The sequence below is a fragment of the Mytilus galloprovincialis genome, chromosome 4, assembly GCF_965363235.1.
Source record: "Mytilus galloprovincialis chromosome 4, xbMytGall1.hap1.1, whole genome shotgun sequence".
Lineage (NCBI taxonomy): Eukaryota > Metazoa > Mollusca > Bivalvia > Mytilida > Mytilidae > Mytilus > Mytilus galloprovincialis.
This window is the reverse complement of record NC_134841.1, coordinates 20,032,365-20,053,204: the sequence shown is the minus strand read 5'-3', so window position 1 is coordinate 20,053,204 and position 20,840 is coordinate 20,032,365. Positions and strand designations below refer to the sequence as shown.

The following is a 20,840-nucleotide window of genomic DNA, read 5'->3' as shown; positions in this document are numbered from 1 at the left end:
ACCGGGTTAGTGATAAATTGAGGAACACGACGGGTGCCACATGTGGAGCAGGATCTGCTTACCCTTCGGAAGCCCCTGAAATCACCTCCAGTTTTTGATGGGGTTCGCAGTGCTTAGTTTTAAGTTTTCTATTTTGTGTCTTGTGTAATTTTGTTTGTTTGTTTGTCTTTTTTTTCTTTTTAAGCCATAGCGTTGTCAGTTTATTTTCGATCTACAAGTTTGACTGTCACTCTGGTATCTTTATTTTTTATCCAGAAGAGGATGGCAAATTAGAGAAAACATTGGTCAAAGCAAGAAATATGACCGATGTGTAATTCACATAGGATAATGTGTTATTGGACGTATGTGACAATATTATAATCTTCCAATAGGATGATATGCTATAACGATGAACACATACTGTGGATATGTCGGTTGATCATTAGGAAAACCTTTTTTAAAAGAAACCTGTGTTAATATTATTGGCATTTTGAAAAAAATAGCTTTTAAAATCGTACAAGCCATCATATCAGTAATATAACATGTTAATAAATAACAAATAATGAAATTACCATGGCTGTTATTTATCAGAAGGAATATAAGTAATGTTAGAAAATTAAGATTATATATTGTCTACTTTGAAAATGAGTGCTCAATTTAAATTTGAAGGACATTTACTAAAATTACATTAGATGAACGTGCAAAATTATGCGCATATTGTGTCAAAGAGTAATAGAACAATTTTACTAAACACTCATTTAATATTTACTTTTTGAAATGCGTAATACAAAAATAAGTAAATTAGCATAGTTAAAAAGATTTTTTTTTTAATGTGTCAGATATATAATATACAAGTTTCAGCGACAAATGACTTATTATCAATAGAGAATAGATAAGAAAAGAAAGGTAAGAAAAACATAAAAATTATATATACGCGATTATGCATTTCTGTTATGTGGTGTAGCGAGTGATGCGTGTAAAACCAGAGATGCTTGCCTCTTCGAGGCAGCCGATCAATTTCCGTGTCGGAGTTATACAAATGTACGTATCCAACTAATTTTTTGGTGTAACCTAGATTTGTCTCTTATGAAAATTGTATGACCAATTATGTTCTACTTCGACAAGTTAATACGAATATATAAATGTCTTAATGATCTTTAAATAAATAAAAAAAAGTAATATAGGGATGGAAAATCGTACTTATCAGTTTGATTTATAAATCATACAAAATTGCTAAATCATGGTTGCCAACAATACAGATAAAAGAAAACAATATACAAATACAAAAACAAACAAAAAAGGGGAAAAAACAAAGACAAGTACAAAAACAAAAACATTTAATCAGAAAGAGAGAATTCTAATGAGTATGACGAAATGTATTATAAATACAATATAACGATTTTGTTTAGTGATTCTTCTATTTGAAAGAAAGGACCGACAATTTAAGTTTGTTATGTGAAAAGTTTGATATGCATTGTGAACTAATCTATTCATCAGAAGCCGAGAACCAAGTTCATTGATTTGGAAACATAAAAACAATCTTAAAAGGAAAGCCACAACATAATAATTATCCTCGATCTTAAAGGATTTGAGAGATTTAATTCGATAAACTCGTCTCCTTCAGCTTTGAACTAAGCGTGAGAGTGACCAATAAAAAAATTGGCGCGTTGCACAAATCGCAGTGGAAATATTTTATTTTGGTCATTACGTTTTTATATATGAAATACAATCTATTTTCTTAAATAATTAAAACCAAAATTGGTAAAGACACCTATGTAGTAATCATGCTGTTAATGCTTCAGTTTGAAAGTCTAAAGTTGAGACCAAACATCTAATTGAGGTGCTAATTGTCTTATCCTTAATTATTATAATATGCCTTCAAGATCAAATCATTCTAATTTGTATCTTTAATGTTGTATTTCTTACTTTTTTAATGTTTTCAATTGTGAAAAGACATGTACACTGTCAAGAAAAAATGGTCAGACCTCTTTTACTTCTTGCTTATTTCGGATTGACAGTCGTATCATCCTTTTTACCTCCAATTAATGCATGATGTCTGTTTGTCTGATTTCAGATGTTTTTATTCATTTGTGCAATGTTATTACAACACCTCACATTAGCAGAAGGTGGGTTTAATTTCATTACTAATAACTATATTTAAATTCGAATATTTTATGGGACTTGTAACGTTATTTTGGCTAAGGTTAGGGAACAATAATGAACTTTGTCACAGATTTTTTGTAAATTTTTTAATGCAACTTTGGCTCTTTAAAATATATAGAGAACTAAGCATGGATGCATTCGTCTCTTTTATTTTCTGTTATAATACTGATACTCTTACAAAATATATGCTTAATTGTATAAAGACACATCAAATCAGCAAAAGCCTGTTACAATCTGAATTAAAATCATGAAATCTCTAATAACAAATCCATAATTCTAATGCAATTATTTTGTAACAATTGTTCTGATTGGATAACAGCAAGCGTAAAATTCTCTATCTCCTTGTCTGTAACTAAGGAAGCCGACATTTTGAATTTCAGAATGTATTGACATGCTATTTCTACAATAATAAACAAAAAACTCACTTGTTGCGTCTAAAAATCTTCTTTTTATCAAATATTATTACATTCTGCGGCACAGAAGCCAGAAAACGCCCGGTGTTTATGTTTGACGCCGGAAGCATACCTATGACGTCACCTAGAGTAGGGATCAAAGAGCATTACCTCTTTTAGCGGAATTTTCTTTAATGAATATTTTACACTGAACTAATGATTGAAATTTAATTATAAACTTGTTTTGCATTAGAATAGAGATAACAGTGTTGTATTTGAAGCTTTGCGGACGTCCATCGGTAGATTTACTGTCGCAAATACCCGTTTACCTGTCTCAGCTCCGCGTCGCCAGGTAAACTAAATTTGCGACAGTAAAACTACCAATGGACGTCCTTAAAGCTTCAAATACAATACAGTTATCTCTTAAATATTTCTTTCGGAAGGGTTCGTATTGCGTTGGTTTTTAGGTTGTGTTTTGTGTTTTGTTGTTTGCCATTTCCTCGTTTTGTTTTTCTGACATTGAATAGTCAGCTTATTTTCTACGACAGCGTTTGAATGTTTATTTGTCATCCGTTTACTGTAAAAAACCTTAATCAGGAACGCTCAAAGTCAAACATTTGAAAATCCGAAATGTATAAGTACCGAAACCGTTAAAGAGTTATATGTCGAAAATACCAAAAATTAATAGTCAAATTCATCTAAAGCCAACTGTAACTTGCACTTAAATGGTAAGTTGTCGATCTCTAAGATTTTTTTTTCTTTTTATAAACCTATGTCGACTTCTAGATGTCTTGTACCTATAAATAACGCATTTTTATTTAAAACAATAATCAGTTAATGTTCCATTTATGACGCATACGGGTATATGCATAAAAAAATAGAAATTCTTATGATTATTTGTATCTAAAGGTACTAGATTAAATTACTATGTTTATTATCATTGATAAAATAATCACAAATTTGGATATTTCCTGAAAGATTTTGGCACTCAACTCTAAAATAAATAGATTTAATAGGCCTTTTTTCTTGTAGAGTCTTACAATCCGCATACTGTTGATTGTGACTGTACTGTAAGTGGAACTTGCAGATCATTTGGTGATAGATGGGAAAAGGATTGTATTACGTATGAATGTCAGCGTGGTCAAGGCAACACTTGGAAGGCGGCGTTTGTGCTTTCATGAATTTGACCTACCGAATTAGACTATTTACCGGATTTGTAATCACATAAGCAACACGACGGGTGCCGCATGTGGAGCAGGATCTGCTTACCCTTCCGGAGCACCTGAGATCACCCCTAGTTTTTGGTGGGGTTCGTGTTGTTTATTCTTTAGTTTTCTATGTTGTGTTATGTGTACTATTGTTTTTCTGTTTGTCTTTTTCATTTTTAGCCATGGCGTTGTCAGTTTGTTTTAGATTTATGAGTTTGACTGTCCCTTTGGTATCTTTCGTCCCTCTTGTAAAACTAGGTACAGGACATATTATGAAATGTCTGAGCGAAACATGAAATATGTTTCTACGAAAAACGGCATTCATCTTTGCTTGAATTCTTTATCATATCAGTAGGAATGCTGATTTCTACAATCGATGAACAAATGCAAACTTCCTTGCAAAAAAAAATAATACTTTGTAACATATTTTTGTTAAAAAACTTTCCAGCATTATAAATTATCCCAAGTTTGCATTTTTGTTTATATCTCCCTTCCACGTTAGCATTGCGCAACCGTTGATTTCAATAGTTCCCAAATAGAAAATGGCTTGACAATACTGCAACAGAGAATGAATAAGATATACATTCATTTCAGACATCCTCAGCAATGTTCTTTTTGTTTTGTAAGTTTTTAACATGATACTCTGTTTCACTACCATCTCAAAGAAATTTTCAGTTAGTCATTTATTATTTAAATCCTGGCCTTGATGTCATAAAACTTTCGAATCAGTTTTTTGTACTCATACTCAAAAATCAACCAATCAAAATGCTGAATATCATGTTTCGAGCATGATGTTTGTGCTCCCAGCACTGAGCAAAGTTTTATGACTTCAACCCCAGAATTACATTTTGATATGTAAACATTTTATTTCTTTATTTCTTTATCAGAATGTAAAGATGCCTATGGTCATTGTAGACATAATAATGAGTATATGAGTGTGTTAAACCATGGGGAATTGTTTCATCACTGTCTCTGTAAAGTGACCGGCTTTGGAATCAGCATTAACTGCGCACAACAAACCGGAAATGTCAACGTGTCTTAGAAGACTACAAGGAAATGTTGAACACTACCAAACATGATAAAAGATATAAATATACTTGTATACACTTTGCAATAATTATTTGTGCTACAATTTGAAATATAATCTTTTGAATCAATGTGTACACTTCTGTTATAATACCAATTTTGTATAAAAAGCAATTGATAGGTCAGTTTGTATTTACTGTTTGAGTATCATTTTCGTTATCAATGAAGCAAATGTTACTGTTTAACATCACTGATAATTTTAAGATCAATGGAAAAGGCAGAATTGCAGTTTATTCATGAAATTTGATAAGAAAAAAAAAGATATTTCAAATATATTGTAATGATTGTCGCTGTCTTATTTTACCGTTTGTTACATTCTATCTACCTTCTGACATAATGTGTTTTATACAGACAGACGCTGTATATTATAGCGTTTGCAATTGTCACATTTAATTTGATGACTTGCATGCTACAGATTTGATCGAGGTCGTTAATGTTGTTTTTTTTAATTGATTTGCAAGACGGTTTTTTTGGGTTGATATCTATGTCATCGGTCTGCTAAATACCAAAAGTAATCTATTCCCGAATATATAAAACAGATGTTGTTTGATTGCCAATGAGACAACTATCCACAAGAGACAAAATGACACAGAGATTAACCACTGTAAGTCACACAACGGCCTTCAACAATGCGCAAATTACATACCGCATAGTCAGCTATAAAAGGCCCCGAATGACAAATGTGAAACAATTCAAACGAGAAAACTAAAGACCCAATTTATGTCAGAAATTACAACGAAAAACAAATATTTAACACATCAACAAACGAGATGTAGGTACCCTGTCGAATAAGTGTAAAACCGGAGTCAAAAGTGGGTTATATGAAAATGGTCTATTAATCAACACGTAAAGCTCGATTGTCATATGTTGCCACTAAGAATGTGACCTAACGCTTGTATATACAAAGGTATGTGTACTTATTTATATAGTATTACCAGTTGTTACATTGACAATAACATTTTATTCTGAAAATGTTTGTCCGACATAAGCAGAAGCCCTTTCATGAATCACTGTTTGTATATCGCCGTTTTTCACAAGTTGAAATGACGCATGTGTTAGTGACTACAAAATTAATATAACTGTGTGATGGGTTATTGGTATTGCTGTCCTTCGAATATTAACCTCAATTCAATTTTTGAACTGTTGCACAACACTGAAAACACATTTTTCTGGATGACTTGCGTAATAATACTCTATAACAGAAAATTATTGTTTTCTTTGTTGACGGTATTTGAATGTTGTTTTATTTGAATGACTACTACTGGACAACCCTTTTCTATATTGAATAACTTGTCGTCCCATGTCAAATCCTTGTGTTTTTCAGAAGGAACGCGTCAAATCACGATGACACTTTGAAACGTATTATATATGATAATATAGAACACAGTCATATATGAAATTGAAATGAGAAATGGTGAACTTGTCAAAGAGAAAACAAGCCGACTAAATAGCAGAAAACAGCCAAAGGCCAACATTCGGTCTTCAATACAGCTCTAGAAAATCCGGTACCCGAAGGAGTGCTTCAGTTGGCCCATAAACACAAATGTGTTCTCGTTCAGTGATAATAGCTATAAAGACGTCATACTAATTCCGAAATATATAAATGAACTAAAATTTAAAATAAAAAAATAAAAAAATAATATGTATGCACAAATGCGTTTAATTATAAGAAAAAAATATGAGGCTGTTCTTGGCAATGATCTTTCTTGCAGATCATTATGTCATTTTGTTATTTTTGTAGTTGAATTATTCGTATTCCAAAAAGACTTCAAGTATGAAAATTCTGACATCAAGTTTTTTTTTGTCCATAGGCTGTGTGTCGTTTTCTAATGAATTAACCCCATTGTTAGGATCAAAGTTATAAAAGACAACATCAGATCTGAATGTGTATCCTCCAATACATAACATAATGAATATAAACCTACTTTGTATGACCTGGAAAAGTGGTTGGTTTACTGGTATAGTATTTTGCAGATGTTTGAACATCATGTCATAGTATGATGAGTATTGTATACATAGGAAATATTACACTTCTCCACCGTACGATCCATGCCATTTCTAAAATGTCAAGTAGTTAAATATCCTTTCAATGGGCAGTTTCAAGATATTAAACTATGATAATACACCTAAATGACTGTTATTTCCGTTATATATATAATAATATATCCCTGGTATTATTAAATATTTTTGATAATACTTAGAAAAAACGTAGAACTTGATTATTTATAATAACAATAATGGCGACATTTAAGGTAATAATGTATAGAATAATATATAATGACTTAATTTGGAGAAATATTTAATAATTTATAATTCGAGATTAAAAGATATTACAGCTATCAAGTATAAAGTTACAACGATATCATAAACATATATAACCTGATTTCACCTCAGTGAGCTTGTACATGTACATCATTGCTTTCGCTAAAAATAGAGCAAAAATACAGATAAGGTAAGACCAACATTATAATATAATAAAAACCTTGGTAATAAATTTAAAAGGAGTGTTTAAAATGTACGTTTACTAATATCAGATCTCCTTTGGATTTGAAGACGATTCATATTTATGAATTAATATAACTTAATTATTTTTCAGATGTTTGAATATGCATGTGGTTGCCTACTTTTGCTGACTGTACTAACTGTAACACAAGGTAACTTTAAAACTGCCAGATTCTTGACGGCAATATGTGCTTATTAGCTAAATTAAGAACTCGTTGTAATTAATAAAAGGCTTTACTTGATCAGAAAATAGTTCATTTGTTTTTTAATTCGGACCTTTACCCAATATGCACGAGGATGGTAAGTAATATGTTCATAAAAATAGGTAAATGTAAAGTCAGATAGAGTCTTATGCCGTACTGTAGCTGAATGATTTTGTTATTTGTAGAGTTGTGTGTTTATGTTTGTTTTATTTGTACCCATCTTTTCATTTGTAGACAAAGGAAGAAATTTTGAGCATCGCCTATTGTTTATATTTTAAAACTGTATGTTGACTCTAGACGATTTTTGGTAATTTGTGATCGATGGGTTCTATTACATGTTTATATATCCCACATGTCCTTTTGCAAAAAGAAAAGAACAATTTGTGTCTTCTGTTTCATGTATATTTGTGGTTGCTATCTGATCTGACGCATACCTTTTTTTTCTAAAACTGTTGAATAGTTTAAATGAAGACCCCATATTTCCATCTGCAGGTTACACGAACAGTTGCAGGTCAGGCTGTTATGATAACGGACGGTGTCATGGATATGGGGAAACTTGGGAATCCAACTGCATTACTAAGAGATGTGTAGGTGCTGGTGATGTAATACAGACACAGGGCGTTAGTAAGTAATAGTTTATTTAACATTTAAAACAAATGCAGATTACAATGGCACACAAAAGAAAAACGTTCTTCTAAAAACAAACTGTCATCGAAAACTGTTTTTCTGATATTTGTCAACTATGTAATATTGATTCACTACACCAATATTGGTAATTTGTTTTATATTGTTTGGAGATGAATATTCTAATGTACATATCAAATAAGTAAATGAATGATATTTATCACAAAGATATACAATTTGACAAGAGCAAATATGAGTGTAATGTTACAATTGTAAAACAAACGTACATACTATGGTACATTTTTGTGAATGTCTTTAGATTTCTTATTTCCTGTAAAATGATCTAGGATGATGTGGTATAAGTGCCAATGAGACATTTCTATCCAGGTAACAATTTATAATAATTAAACCATTATAGGTCAAGGCACGTATAGTGCTTGGAAATATATCTAATGCTAGCGAAATACATTATAATTAGTAATTAGGGGAAGAATTAATTAGATATCAAGCCATTTTAACTTCTACGACAATTTTATTTGACAATTTAACCAAACACAGACTATCTGGTCGTATCGTTTCATATAAACGCGCACAGTTGCGAGCTCACTTTTAGTTACAAATGTATGTTCCACAGAAAATATTACTTTGCCCAGTACACGCACACATTTCAAGCTGCCACCTATGAATGACTCCACGCAAACAAACGTGTGGTTTACCATCATACGTGCTACTGTTTCAAAAACTTTGTTATTCATCGTCATAAGCACAATGAATGACTGAATTTTTCATCTTGTAGAATGTAAAGATGGTTATGGCAAGTGTGTTAATCATGGAGATAAAATGATCGTCAATATGGGTGGTTATGGAGAGTCATGTACATGTCGTGTTGGTCAGAGTTCATGGGATTATGTTCTGTGTGAAGGTAAGAATGTTAATATTGGGGAGAGCATTATATGATTTCTTCTTGTAAACCTGTGTGTATACAATAGCTTCTGACAAACGAATGTTTGTACGTTTAGTATGTTTCATATATGAAAGCTTTTAATACGCCTACAAGTATCTGCGTTTCTTGTGATTTTCGGAAATTTATGAAAATTGGGCATAATTGGATTGTTAGCCTAAAAAATACATCTTTTACACTTTGAAAGCAATATGTCTTGTATATTTAAAAAAAAAAAATGCGGGGAGTTTCCACAACTACTTGATATCATGAAATTGTGTTAAGCTACTCCGACAAACCATCCATCTGTTTTTTGTTGTTTTTTTTTTTCTTTGTGGTGATTTTAGATTGATTTTAAAAACCCATATCAAATAATTCGTGCTTAAAATGAGATAAAGCGAAACTAAAAAGAAAGAAATAGATAATTATGTATAATATACAATGTTATAAAAACTTAGTACATTTCGACAGTCTGACTTTGCATATAAATTGAACATGTTGCATAGTATAAGTTATTGTAAGGAATATGTACCTACTTGTTATTTGAATGACGTTAAAGATCCAAAATTGATTGACAAAACATCTTTTGTCAATTATTGCGTCACATTTTGAGTTTTCTGTATGATACACAAATGAATGGAAACGTCCAACGTATAAAAAAATATCACTCGGAAAATTAGTTTGGTTTTGGCATTTTTTTTAATTTTTTTTTTTTTTGGTCTTTTGTTCATAACAGATAAAATGGTACCTATTTAAACCATAATAATTGGAAAGCATTCTACGTGTAACCGACTCATAGATCGCTACATGGCAGTTTTGTCAGTATCACCAAATGTGTACACATCAAGGGCTGGAAATAAGTCTTTGAAACTTCATGTTTGTTTGTTTCATGTTTTCGCCCTTCTATCTATACATTGAGGACAATAGTATGTATAGAACTCTTCACTTATTTTTGTTTTAATAAAAGGATCAAATGAATCAAATAAAAAAAGATGTGACTGCGAACCTGATGGAGTATGTAGAACATTCGGTGAAAGATGGGAGAAAAACTGCTTTACTTATGAATGTCAAAGAGATGGAAATTCCTGGATAGCAAATGTTGTGGCTGCAGGTATTGTTACATTGAGCAATCATTAACATAATGGAGGGTAATGTTGAAATGACTGAGCATAATATCATAAATATCGTCTTAACAACAATTGTGTTCGCCATTATTAATGAAATCGTATATAATATATCTATGCATTAAAGTGGTTGGGTTGCTGTCATTATGACGCATACCTGAATGTCAAATCTTATATATGTTTCTGATTAGGTTTTTTCCCCAGCCAAATGGAATGGCAATGCAAATGTATTATATTTTATTAAATCGTGTCACATTGGTGCAAAATATTTAATTAACGGAAATGACACTGAGCATCTGACAAAAATACATTTTTTTTTCTAGTAAAGAACCCTGTTTTTTTCAGAAATTATTTAAGACATATGTTTTCCATTATTTGTGAACTTGTTTGTAAAAAGCCTTGTGGAAAAATTGAGGTGATTATTTTCTATATAGTTAAGGGCTTCTTGTATGAATTGAGACAACTATGGAGACAAAAATGGAAATAATTCAATTTTTAGTAATGAGCTAAATCAATACCGTATTGGAGCAGGTGAATATTTAACTCTGACCAGTGCCTCGAGAACAACGAACAAATTATACACATCTGGCCAAAAAACGTACGTTTCAATTAATTATAATGACTATTGTTATCTTGACAAATATAAAGTTTGTTTTTAAACTCCGGATATAAATTACACATCGAAAATAATAGGATCAGAGTCTCAAGGAAAACACGCAGAAAAGATAGAAATGTCTAGTTTCCGTCAATTGTTTGATTTTAGTTTGAATCACGGAATTGTTTTCTTTGAATCGATTTATGCCTTTTAACACCTGTATACTACTGTAACCACAGTGTAGATACTATTCTGTACGCTATCCGGAAGTCGCGATTTTCGAAGCGATGATTTCTAACTGGCTAACAGGACGGTTTTGCCTACGGTAACTTTTCTCATCATTTGTTTACTCCTATATCTACAAAGTGTTTTGAACATCTTCGAGGTATATATAGCATCATAAATATGAGTAACTGTAACAAAAACATGCATTAGAATATAAAATATACGTGTGCATCACATCAACTTGGTAGAAAAAAAATGAAATCGATGGACAATTTTGCTCTCGTAGTACAAAGCAAATAATCTTTTATGGCAAATATGTGAATCAGTTTACAGTTAAATATATACTGTTTCAATATTCTTTTCGTATTTAAGTAGAATATTCGTATTTCCCATAAAAAATATGTTTTCCTTGAGGATCCTAAAATAAATTACTGTACGATCAGTCTAGAACTGACTGTATTCTAGAAGCGATTTCAGATTTTTTGACTGTATGACCCGTCGTGATTTTGAAGAAAAAACAACAGCAATTTGAAGGTATATATGTGTATATGTGATATTATGAACTATCCAGGGAACTATAACGTGTAATTACTTTCATCAGACAATTCAAATATATTTCTGATGAATTTTTTAGACGGCAAAATAATTGCATTTTTGTGCCATCAGTCTTATTTAAAATCAAATGTCTAAAAAGTAATACATGATTCGCTTGTGGACTTTGTAATAGTGTATAGTTACAGTTATCTGTTTAGCTAATACATTTTTAAAGATTATTTATACCGTCCGCCGTTGACAAATTGATGATAAGCTAAGTCAAGCCTGTCTCTTTTAATATAACAAAAAATGGATAAAGACAGCTTTGCGTAGGGGGATAATTCATGTGATATAATTTTGGTAAGTTTACAGAAATAGAAGGTCCATATATAATGCATTAATCGAGTAAAAATGGAACAATTTCAGAAAACTTTAATGATTGGTTTAGGAGGTGTTGGAAATACCTGATGGGTGCCCCCATATAATGCAATGTACTTGTTCAAGTCCGTATCTTATATAAAGTAACCCCATAAAATATTTTTACTAAAATTCGAAATGGACGGTGCACAATACAGTCGTTATCATTTATGATAAGGAAACCGAATAAGATTAATTAATAGTTATATCAATGACGGATTCAAAAAAAGGGGATCCGGCAGTTTGAAACCTTTTTTAACTATCAATGCATTTGTATGGAAACATATATTTGGAATCCCCTTTTCTCCTGGATTGGACCCCCTCTCCATTTAAAAATGTCCGGAACCCCCAATGTATATAAAGTGGTTAATGAGGAGATGCGCTTACAAAACCGGCGAAACATATTGTACCGGTCCAACGGACGAACGGAAAGACGGACTTCTTTATCATTATAACCCCGCTTGACAATGTGGTGTACAATTGAGTGTCAAAGAGACAGCTCTACATCTTAATCAAAGTGAAGGAACTGTGATCAATTATAGGCTACGGTACGGCCTCGAATGTGTGTAAATACATGCATTTTTATATAACAACTAAATCTGTGTGTTTTAAGTATAACGGAGGACATTTCTGAAACTTATATACTAGTATACATCAAACCTCCCTCTTATTTTAGCAACATTTAAACATCCTTATACTTAATGTAGTAAGTCAAGTACACCCTATCAAGCTAAAACATGTTTCATAAGTTTTCAGGATGTGAATGTATTGAAAAATATTTGTGTTATTTAGAAAAATGCCACCTTCTAATGCATCGTAAATAACTTTGAAATCACCACTAGAATACAGTGACATAAAGACTGAGCATACAGTTTTAAAATATACAAGCGAGACTGATCGTACAGTGAGAAATTCAAACAAGTGTAATTTTCTTATTTCTGGCTTCAAAGATCTGGTTGAAACTTTTACCACCACTTGAAATATACTTCATTTAATTAATTAAGTCAGGTTTTTACTTTAATTTGTACACTAAGAGGGTAACAAGATTGTTTTTAGGTTCGCCGACTGATTTTTCTTAGTGATGCACTTGAAAATCTCTTGATTACGGCAAAGATACGAATAATGAATGTGCGGAATTTAATTCTAAACCATTTGAGAATATCGATGTCGGCTGAATTAATCAAAAGCAATGTACAGATGATCAACTTAACGTTTAATTCAGTATACCCATCAAATTTAAAATGTGATCCGAAAAGTTCTCGCTTCGAAAATCACGACTTCCGGATAGCGTACAGAATAGTATCTACACTGTGGTAACAGTTGCCTTTATTTGTAATAAACTTGATGATTACCACACTGTACATTTAATCTATAAATAATTTAAGAATTCACTAATTACATTGTTACAGCTTGTAAGGACGCATATGGTCAATGTAGACATAATGGTGAAAGAATGCCATACTATCATTTGGACCAACTGTATAAAAATTGTTTGTGTTCAGTCACTGGGACAACCACCAGGTATCAATGCACAGGTATGCATCATGCAATTTCTTGTAAATTACAATCATGATACTGACATTAGATGAATTTGGCTCTTTATCTTAGGCATTTTTGTCATATAGCTCTTCAACGGTTACGATACTTAACCCATTTCTCTGACGTCAGTCTATTGTTCTAACAGTGGATTATTTTTCAAGAATCCACTGGCCACCATGTTAACTTAAGATAACTTATATCATAACTTTTAACTTTTAACTTACGGCATGTGATATTCTCAAAAACGAGTGACTGATGAAAGATTCGAACTCGCGCGTATTTTCGTCAGTAAAGTCTGTAGTCTATGCATGATACCACTAGAGCACGAGTGCCGATATAAATTACTAATTAAATATCACTCTTATATCGTATATCTGTCAATGCATGTCAATATACTGAATTTCAGTCTTTTTGTTATCTAATAAAATATCTACACAGGTGATTTTTAAATCAATGAATTGTAAATATTACTTATTAGTACAATTCCTTAATAAAATAAACATCCATGTACACATTACACTTATGACTTTTAATGTACAAGGCCTTTCCCTTTTGATCATGGCAAATGCTTAATTTTGGTTTTAGTATTAAAATGATATCATACCATGATCACTTAGTTTTTCTTACTGACTCAAATTTTAATAAAGAGTGATAAGCTTTGATTATAAAACTACTTCTTTGGCGGCAAAACTAGATACAAAATCGTCAACTTTATAGTAAAAATGAAATAAAGATACCCCTAAGACTAAAAACAATATTATGGACTTTCCGAATTGATTTCTCTGAGTTCAGTATTTTTGTGATTTTACTTTTTAGTAGAGAAAAATATTGCAAAAAAAATCATTCAGGATACTAGGCTTGAACTTGGCACTGTTGATATCACAATTTTTTTTTACCATGCCAACGACTAGACGATCACGGCTATGAACAGCTTACATGATACTCTGCAAAATTGAATACCTTATATATTGTACATTTGTAATAAGAGCAAGTCTGCTTGGGTTTCAGAATGAGTACCACAAATAATACTAGTTCATTAACTGATTGTCGATGGATGCCAAATGAAATAATGTTACAATAATCAAAAGATAATGAAAGGGAACCATTTTACACAAAATTTATATATAATTTTTTAAATAAGACTAATCACTTGTATCTATCTTATCATCAACTGGTTTCTAGAGAAGTGATGTTACTGTGACATTTTCACTTCAATAAGATTTAAAAAGTTTAAGTCATTTTTAATGTGTGTTGTAAACCTAATCAATTGGGAGATATTGACGACATTAACTGCTCATTTGGTTGCTAAAAACTATATATGTAAATATTAAAGGTTTCTAAATGTTGGTAGTCAAATTTTTTTAACTTTCAAAGAAAGATTTAAAAAATTACGTATATTAATTATATGTCTTTTTGAATGAATTATAAATACTAAAATCTAATCAATATAGATAATTTGTAATGCTTAAACATAGAATGAAATAATTATTTACAAATATAAAATCTGGTAATAATAAGGGAAGATAACAACACATTTAAGTTAAATTTAACTTATATTAAGTTATATAAAAATGTGAACCGTGTGGATCTAATCATTTCCAGCTATCAGAGAATAAAAAAGACAAAATACGAAATTATGTTCATGAAATTCCGTTGATTCATTGTCAGATCATGAAACAGATAGTCGTTTTACTAGAAATGGGTTAAGCTAGAGAATTGATAAGAAGTAGTGGATTCGAAAACGATAATCAACTCGCGACTAAAGTCGCTCGTTGATTATCGTTTACGAATCCACTACTTCTTATCAATTCTCTACTACTTATACATCCTCTGATTCCAAATGATTGGCTTTATGCGTTCCTGATGAAGGTAAATCCAGAAAAGGGCTTTGGACGCATGAAATTATTAAACCTGTTGTTTTCAATTTTTTGTAGAGGTCAATATATGACAAAAACAATTCTATGTTCGCTTTTCCAATTTAAAAGTTACATAGTGTGTAAGTGACCTAAAACGATGTATATACATGGTCTGTAAATTCTGTATGGGAAAAGGGCAAAGTACTAGCAAACTGTGTAATAAATATATATCTTTCTGACTATCTTAACTTGCAAGGGTTATTTCGACTATTGGCATATCAACGTTATTAATTCTTCATTATTAAGAACCTAATAACATTGGTCTATACAAACACAAATGGCAACAATAATAACGTGTTAGCGTTAAATGTGTCAGATGATTGATTTCAATCGTGAATCATCATTTTTTTTCGTCTGTTGAAATCTTCATTTTTTCTCACCACAATGTTGTTTTTACACACACACTTAAAACCAAGACTGTCTGTGTATTGAAATAATTCACGCCAACTAAACCCGTAAGACATATTATCAGTATCCGTGTGGTCGCTGTGTACTAATAATATACATAAAATAGTTAAGGAGGTAAGACACATTATTTAGTAAGCAGGAAATCTCCAAAACAGGGATATGAGTGTCACAATTTGCCTTTGATAACTTTTTATTTGATTATTTTCTAAATATGTATAGGAAGTTTATTTAAAAACTTTGACAATAGTCGGGTTTTGATTTTCTCTCTTTTTTCTGTATTTTATTTGTATAGTTTATCAATTGAAACAAGTCTAATAACATAATTTTATTTAACAGTACCAACTTTGTACATTTCGACAATATATGTCTCTTCAGTGGCATTTGAGGCCAAAATGTTCAAAGATTAAAAACTGAAGAGATTAAAATCCAAAAAGGAAAAGATTATTTAATTCTGTTGAAATTATAAGGTTTAACCCACCATGTGTTCTTAAAATATCATGTACCAGGTCACAAAATGGCAGTTGGTATCAATAGTTCGTTTCTATGTGTATTGCATTGTCGTTTGTTTTTTGTTTTTTTGTTTTTTAGTGTTTCTGTTCTTTCGTTGTCTTCCTCTTATAGTTGATGTGTTTCCTTCGGTTTTAGTTTGTAACCCGGATTTGTTTTCTCTCAATCGATTTATGACTTTCAAAAAGCGGTATGCTACTGTTGCCTGTATTCGAATTTAACAACCAAATTCAGGTTTGTGTCATTCGAAAACGAATCGAACCGTAGACACGTTTTAAATTTTGGACAACTGAAACAAATAAGTTCAAAACTAACAAAATGTTAGGAGATTTAAAGTGTACTAATAGATAGATGGCTTTTTGAAAGAATTAAAAGAATTGCAAGCGTAAAACGACTAACAGCGTCGTTCAAAACATCAAATTTAACTATACGTTTAGCTCGTACACATGTTTTATATTGACATGCTTTAATGGACATTCCAATCCGAAGCTCTTTTTTTGATATATTATAAATTTATCATGCTTTGGGGAACATTCCAATAGAAGCTTCATATTGGAATGTTCAGTAAAATATGATTATCATACAGTTTCGGAAACGAAGAATAACAAAAATGACATAATAGTATCGTGAGTCTATATACATATCTACATACTAATAATAACGACTCTGGCATCTTTGAAAATGACTGTCACTTATCTAATCGTCTATTTTTTCTTACTCTGACAATTTCTGATTTACAAACTGATATACATGTATGTTCAACATAATATCACATACCATGTGATTGTACAATTTTTAAAGATACATTTTAATATGATTACTATTTAATAAATTCAGGGATAAAGATCAAAGACAACTTGAGAAAATGAATTCAAAAGCTTTTTACATGCCTTCTTTTCTTTGTAAACGTACATTTGTTTTATGTATTGGGGTAATACTATGAAGAAGAAGAAGTTAAAAGAATATGTCATTTTTTCCATTTCACTGTTAGGTAATTCTAACGTTGTACCAGTGCCGATTCAATGTAAGGGATGCAAGGTGAACGGTGTGTGTCACAACCAAGGTTCAAGATGGGAAGAGAACTGCAATACGTACGAATGTCAACGAATTGGCAATTATTGGACGATGGCAAAGGCTGTTAGCAGAAGTGAGCAAATTTAAATGTTCATTCACATTGAAATACAATATATATCAAAGAGATGTGGTATAATTCCAATGAGAGCAATAACAGAATGATTCCAAATTAAGCAGAGTAAAGGACATATTACATTTTACACATAAGGCGAAAAACAATGTCAGTTTCATGGCAAAAGATGCACAAAGAAACTGCAGATGAAATATATAACAGAACACAAAACACAACATAGAAAATTAAGCACAGAGCAACATGGATCCTATCAAACGTGGAGGTGATTTCGTGTGCCCTGGTTAGCAACCTGTGTTCTGCATGTGGCAAGAAAGTAACCGAAATCGTCCTATATTTTATGTTCATACATTTCTTGTTTAACATTCTGCACTAAAATCATTTATAACTAAAAGGTAATATTTACTATTTCAGAATGTAAGGATGCATATGGTAACTGCAGAAACCATAATGAATACATGACTGCATCGTACAATGGGCTGATATTTGACAATTGTCTTTGTCAGGTCAATGGACTTGATGCAAGTTATCATTGTAATTATTCTGTCGGAAAATAAATAACTCGAAAACAGAGTAACTGTTACATTGTTACCAACGGCGGTTGTTCTTTACTTATATGTTATGGTAAAGTTCATAGAAATTTTATTTCGTTCATATGTATTTGTTTTATATATATAAAGCCAATGTTTCAGGCAATGTTCAATTTTGATTATGGATGGAATTAGTAAATTTATTTTGGAATAGCAATGTCTAAGTGTGAATACAATGTTAATGCAAATTTTATTACAATAAATTTGTAGTTCCATTTTTATAAAGTTATGCTCAAATTTCAACAAATCATTCAACATTCACTTCAACTAGCTTATACTAAGCTTGTTAATTATATATTTAACCAAATAAACTGATGTAGAAACTTCTTCTTCTTTATTGAATGATCTACCATTGGTCGATACCACCCCTCCTTGGCCTTCACATGTAACAAATACATATCTTCTAATTGTTTGTATCTGTTGGTTGCAGTCAAATTGTTTGCTATATAGTTTTATTGTCATATAAAAATAATGAGACATTGTATGATTGCCAAATGTGACAACTATCCACCAAAGTTCAAATGAAGTGAATGTAAGCAAGTATAGACAAGTATACGGCTTTCAACAATGAGAAAAATGAGAAAAAACCGGTCTAATTTTAAAACAAAACAATTTACGAAAAACAAATACAAAATGTTTGACAAATGAACCATAATTATATTTGAATACATTTTCTGCTTAAGAAATCTTTTATTTATCTGTAAATCGAACTAAACGATCCCAGCTCGTTAAATACATGATCATCATTAGATAATGTTTTTAGTCTTGCTTTTTTGTTCATGTCTTTTTAAAATATCATCATAATAATTACTTTAATGCTTTGTTCATTGCATTTTCTTGAAAACGAGAGCGTTTGGAACTCACGAGCCGAATCAAATTTTGATTCAAAAGAAATGATTTCAAAATATTAAACAAACTACTTATGTATGTTTTATGTATCTTACATGTGACTATCTAAATTCTGCAGATGGTTACTATTTGAAGTTATGTTTTCGCTGTGTGTTTATATGTCATCTTTATTCTTGAAAAGAAATTATCTTTCTACTACACAATTTTAATACATTTTGTTTTCCGAATTTTTTTGAATTTCTCAATATATGGTCGTATCATATTTCTCTTTTTATATACAATTCTATAATTAACAAGAATGTGTTGCCAGTACATATTCTTTTTTTTTTTTTTTTTTTTTTTTTAAATAATATCTTCATTGCACTTTTCTTTGCTGTTGTTACAAATTACTCGACCTACAGCAGTTGGCCGAGTATCCCTGTGAATTAGTCACTGGATAACCAGGGAATTTATGCAGTGAATTCATATTTATAGATAATTTGTTAGTTTTACAGTTCATGGTTATTACAAACATTTTACAAACTATATTGTTTCATGATTACGGAAAGTGTACAGTTTTGTCCGGTTTTGTTTCTAAAGATTAAAACTTTATGATCATTGACCTTTAACCTTATTGATGAAAACAGTTGAAGCTGGTTGATCAATTCTTTAGAATGGCCCTTCATGTATGAATCCCTATTAAAATTTGGAGTACCACCTTCCTTCTTAAAATGGGTAAAAACTTTATATAATGATACTAAAGGATGCCTATCTAATAACGGCTGGATCTCAGAAACCTATAGACTTCACCGTGGTATAAAACAAGGATGTCCGTTAAGTTCTCTTATGTTTGTAATAGCAGTTGAAATCTTGGCCTGTAGAGTAGGACAAGATTCTAACAATAAAGGATTTCAAATTAAACTTGATGGAAAAACACATAGTCTAAAAATTTCCCAATTGGCTGATGATACAACCCTCTTTCTCAATTCTAAAAATGAAATTCACCAAGTATTGAACCTAATAGAAATATTTGGAACGCTTTCTTGTTTAAAACTGAATAAATCTAAAACAGAAGGTATATGGTTGGGTAGACTTAAACATTGTAAAGAAAAAATTGAAAATATACACTGGAGCAAGGAATCAATTAAAAGTCTAGGTGTTTATTTTGGATTAAATAAAAGTGAATGTGACAAATCAAATATTGAGAAAACAATGAAACAGTCAAAAAAATTAATACTTGATTGTGAAAAAAGAAATTTAATAATGATAGGTCGAATAACAGTTGTTAAGTCGCTTATTTTACCTAATCTTACTTTTTTAGCTTCGGTTGTTTCAATACCCCAAATGTACATAAAAGATTTTAAAAAAACTCATATACAATTTTATATGGAATAATAAACAAGAAAAGGTAAAACGTTCAACACTTACCAAAGATTACACAAATGGAGGTCTAAAAATGACAGGCATTGATTACTTTTTGAATGCATTACAAATTTCATGGGTTAAAAGGTTAACCGCAAAAGAATTTGCTAATTGGAAAGTCATCCCGACATATTATTTCAATAAATTTGGTAAAAACAACCTTATATTTCATATGATGCCTGACAACATAAAATCATTACCTAATTTAAGTAATATACTACCCTCATTTTACTTGAACATGTTAAAGAGCTGGTACGAAGCAAATAATACACTATCAAGTAATACACCTATCATAAATTTTTGAAATATTAAGCAGCAAATGTTATGGGGTAATAAAAACATAAAATTTAAAGGAAAATGTTTAGTTTACCTAAATTGGATAAAAGATGGTATTATTTTCATTAATGATATAATTGATCAAAAAGGTCACATATCACAAAAAGTTATATTGGAGAAACTAACCTCAAAAACTAATTGGATCTCCGAACTTTTAA

General features: G+C 30.9%; 1 protein-coding gene and 1 long non-coding RNA gene across 3 annotated transcripts; both read left to right on the top strand.

Moving 5' to 3' along the window:
* Positions 1–789: 789 nt before the first annotated feature.
* On the top strand, positions 790–3,700 carry LOC143070524 (uncharacterized). 2 transcript variants are annotated; one of them, XR_012976562.1, is made up of 3 exons: positions 790–885; positions 2,054–2,105; positions 3,567–3,700. It is a non-coding gene; the product is annotated as an uncharacterized LOC143070524 (long non-coding RNA). The 2 variants fall into 2 exon arrangements; XR_012976563.1 differs by lacking the exon at positions 790–885 and adding an exon at positions 997–1,020.
* Positions 3,701–7,195: 3,495 nt separating this feature from the next.
* LOC143070523 (uncharacterized) lies at positions 7,196–18,079 on the top strand. The gene is made up of 8 exons (XM_076244780.1): positions 7,196–7,280; positions 7,425–7,482; positions 8,026–8,157; positions 8,954–9,079; positions 10,065–10,208; positions 13,402–13,527; positions 17,354–17,509; positions 17,921–18,079. The coding sequence occupies exons 2-8, from the start codon at positions 7,425–7,427 to the stop codon at positions 18,061–18,063; spliced, it is 885 nt and encodes a 294-aa protein (XP_076100895.1). The 5' UTR covers positions 7,196–7,280; the 3' UTR covers positions 18,064–18,079.
* The last annotated feature ends 2,761 nt before the right edge of the window (positions 18,080–20,840 follow it).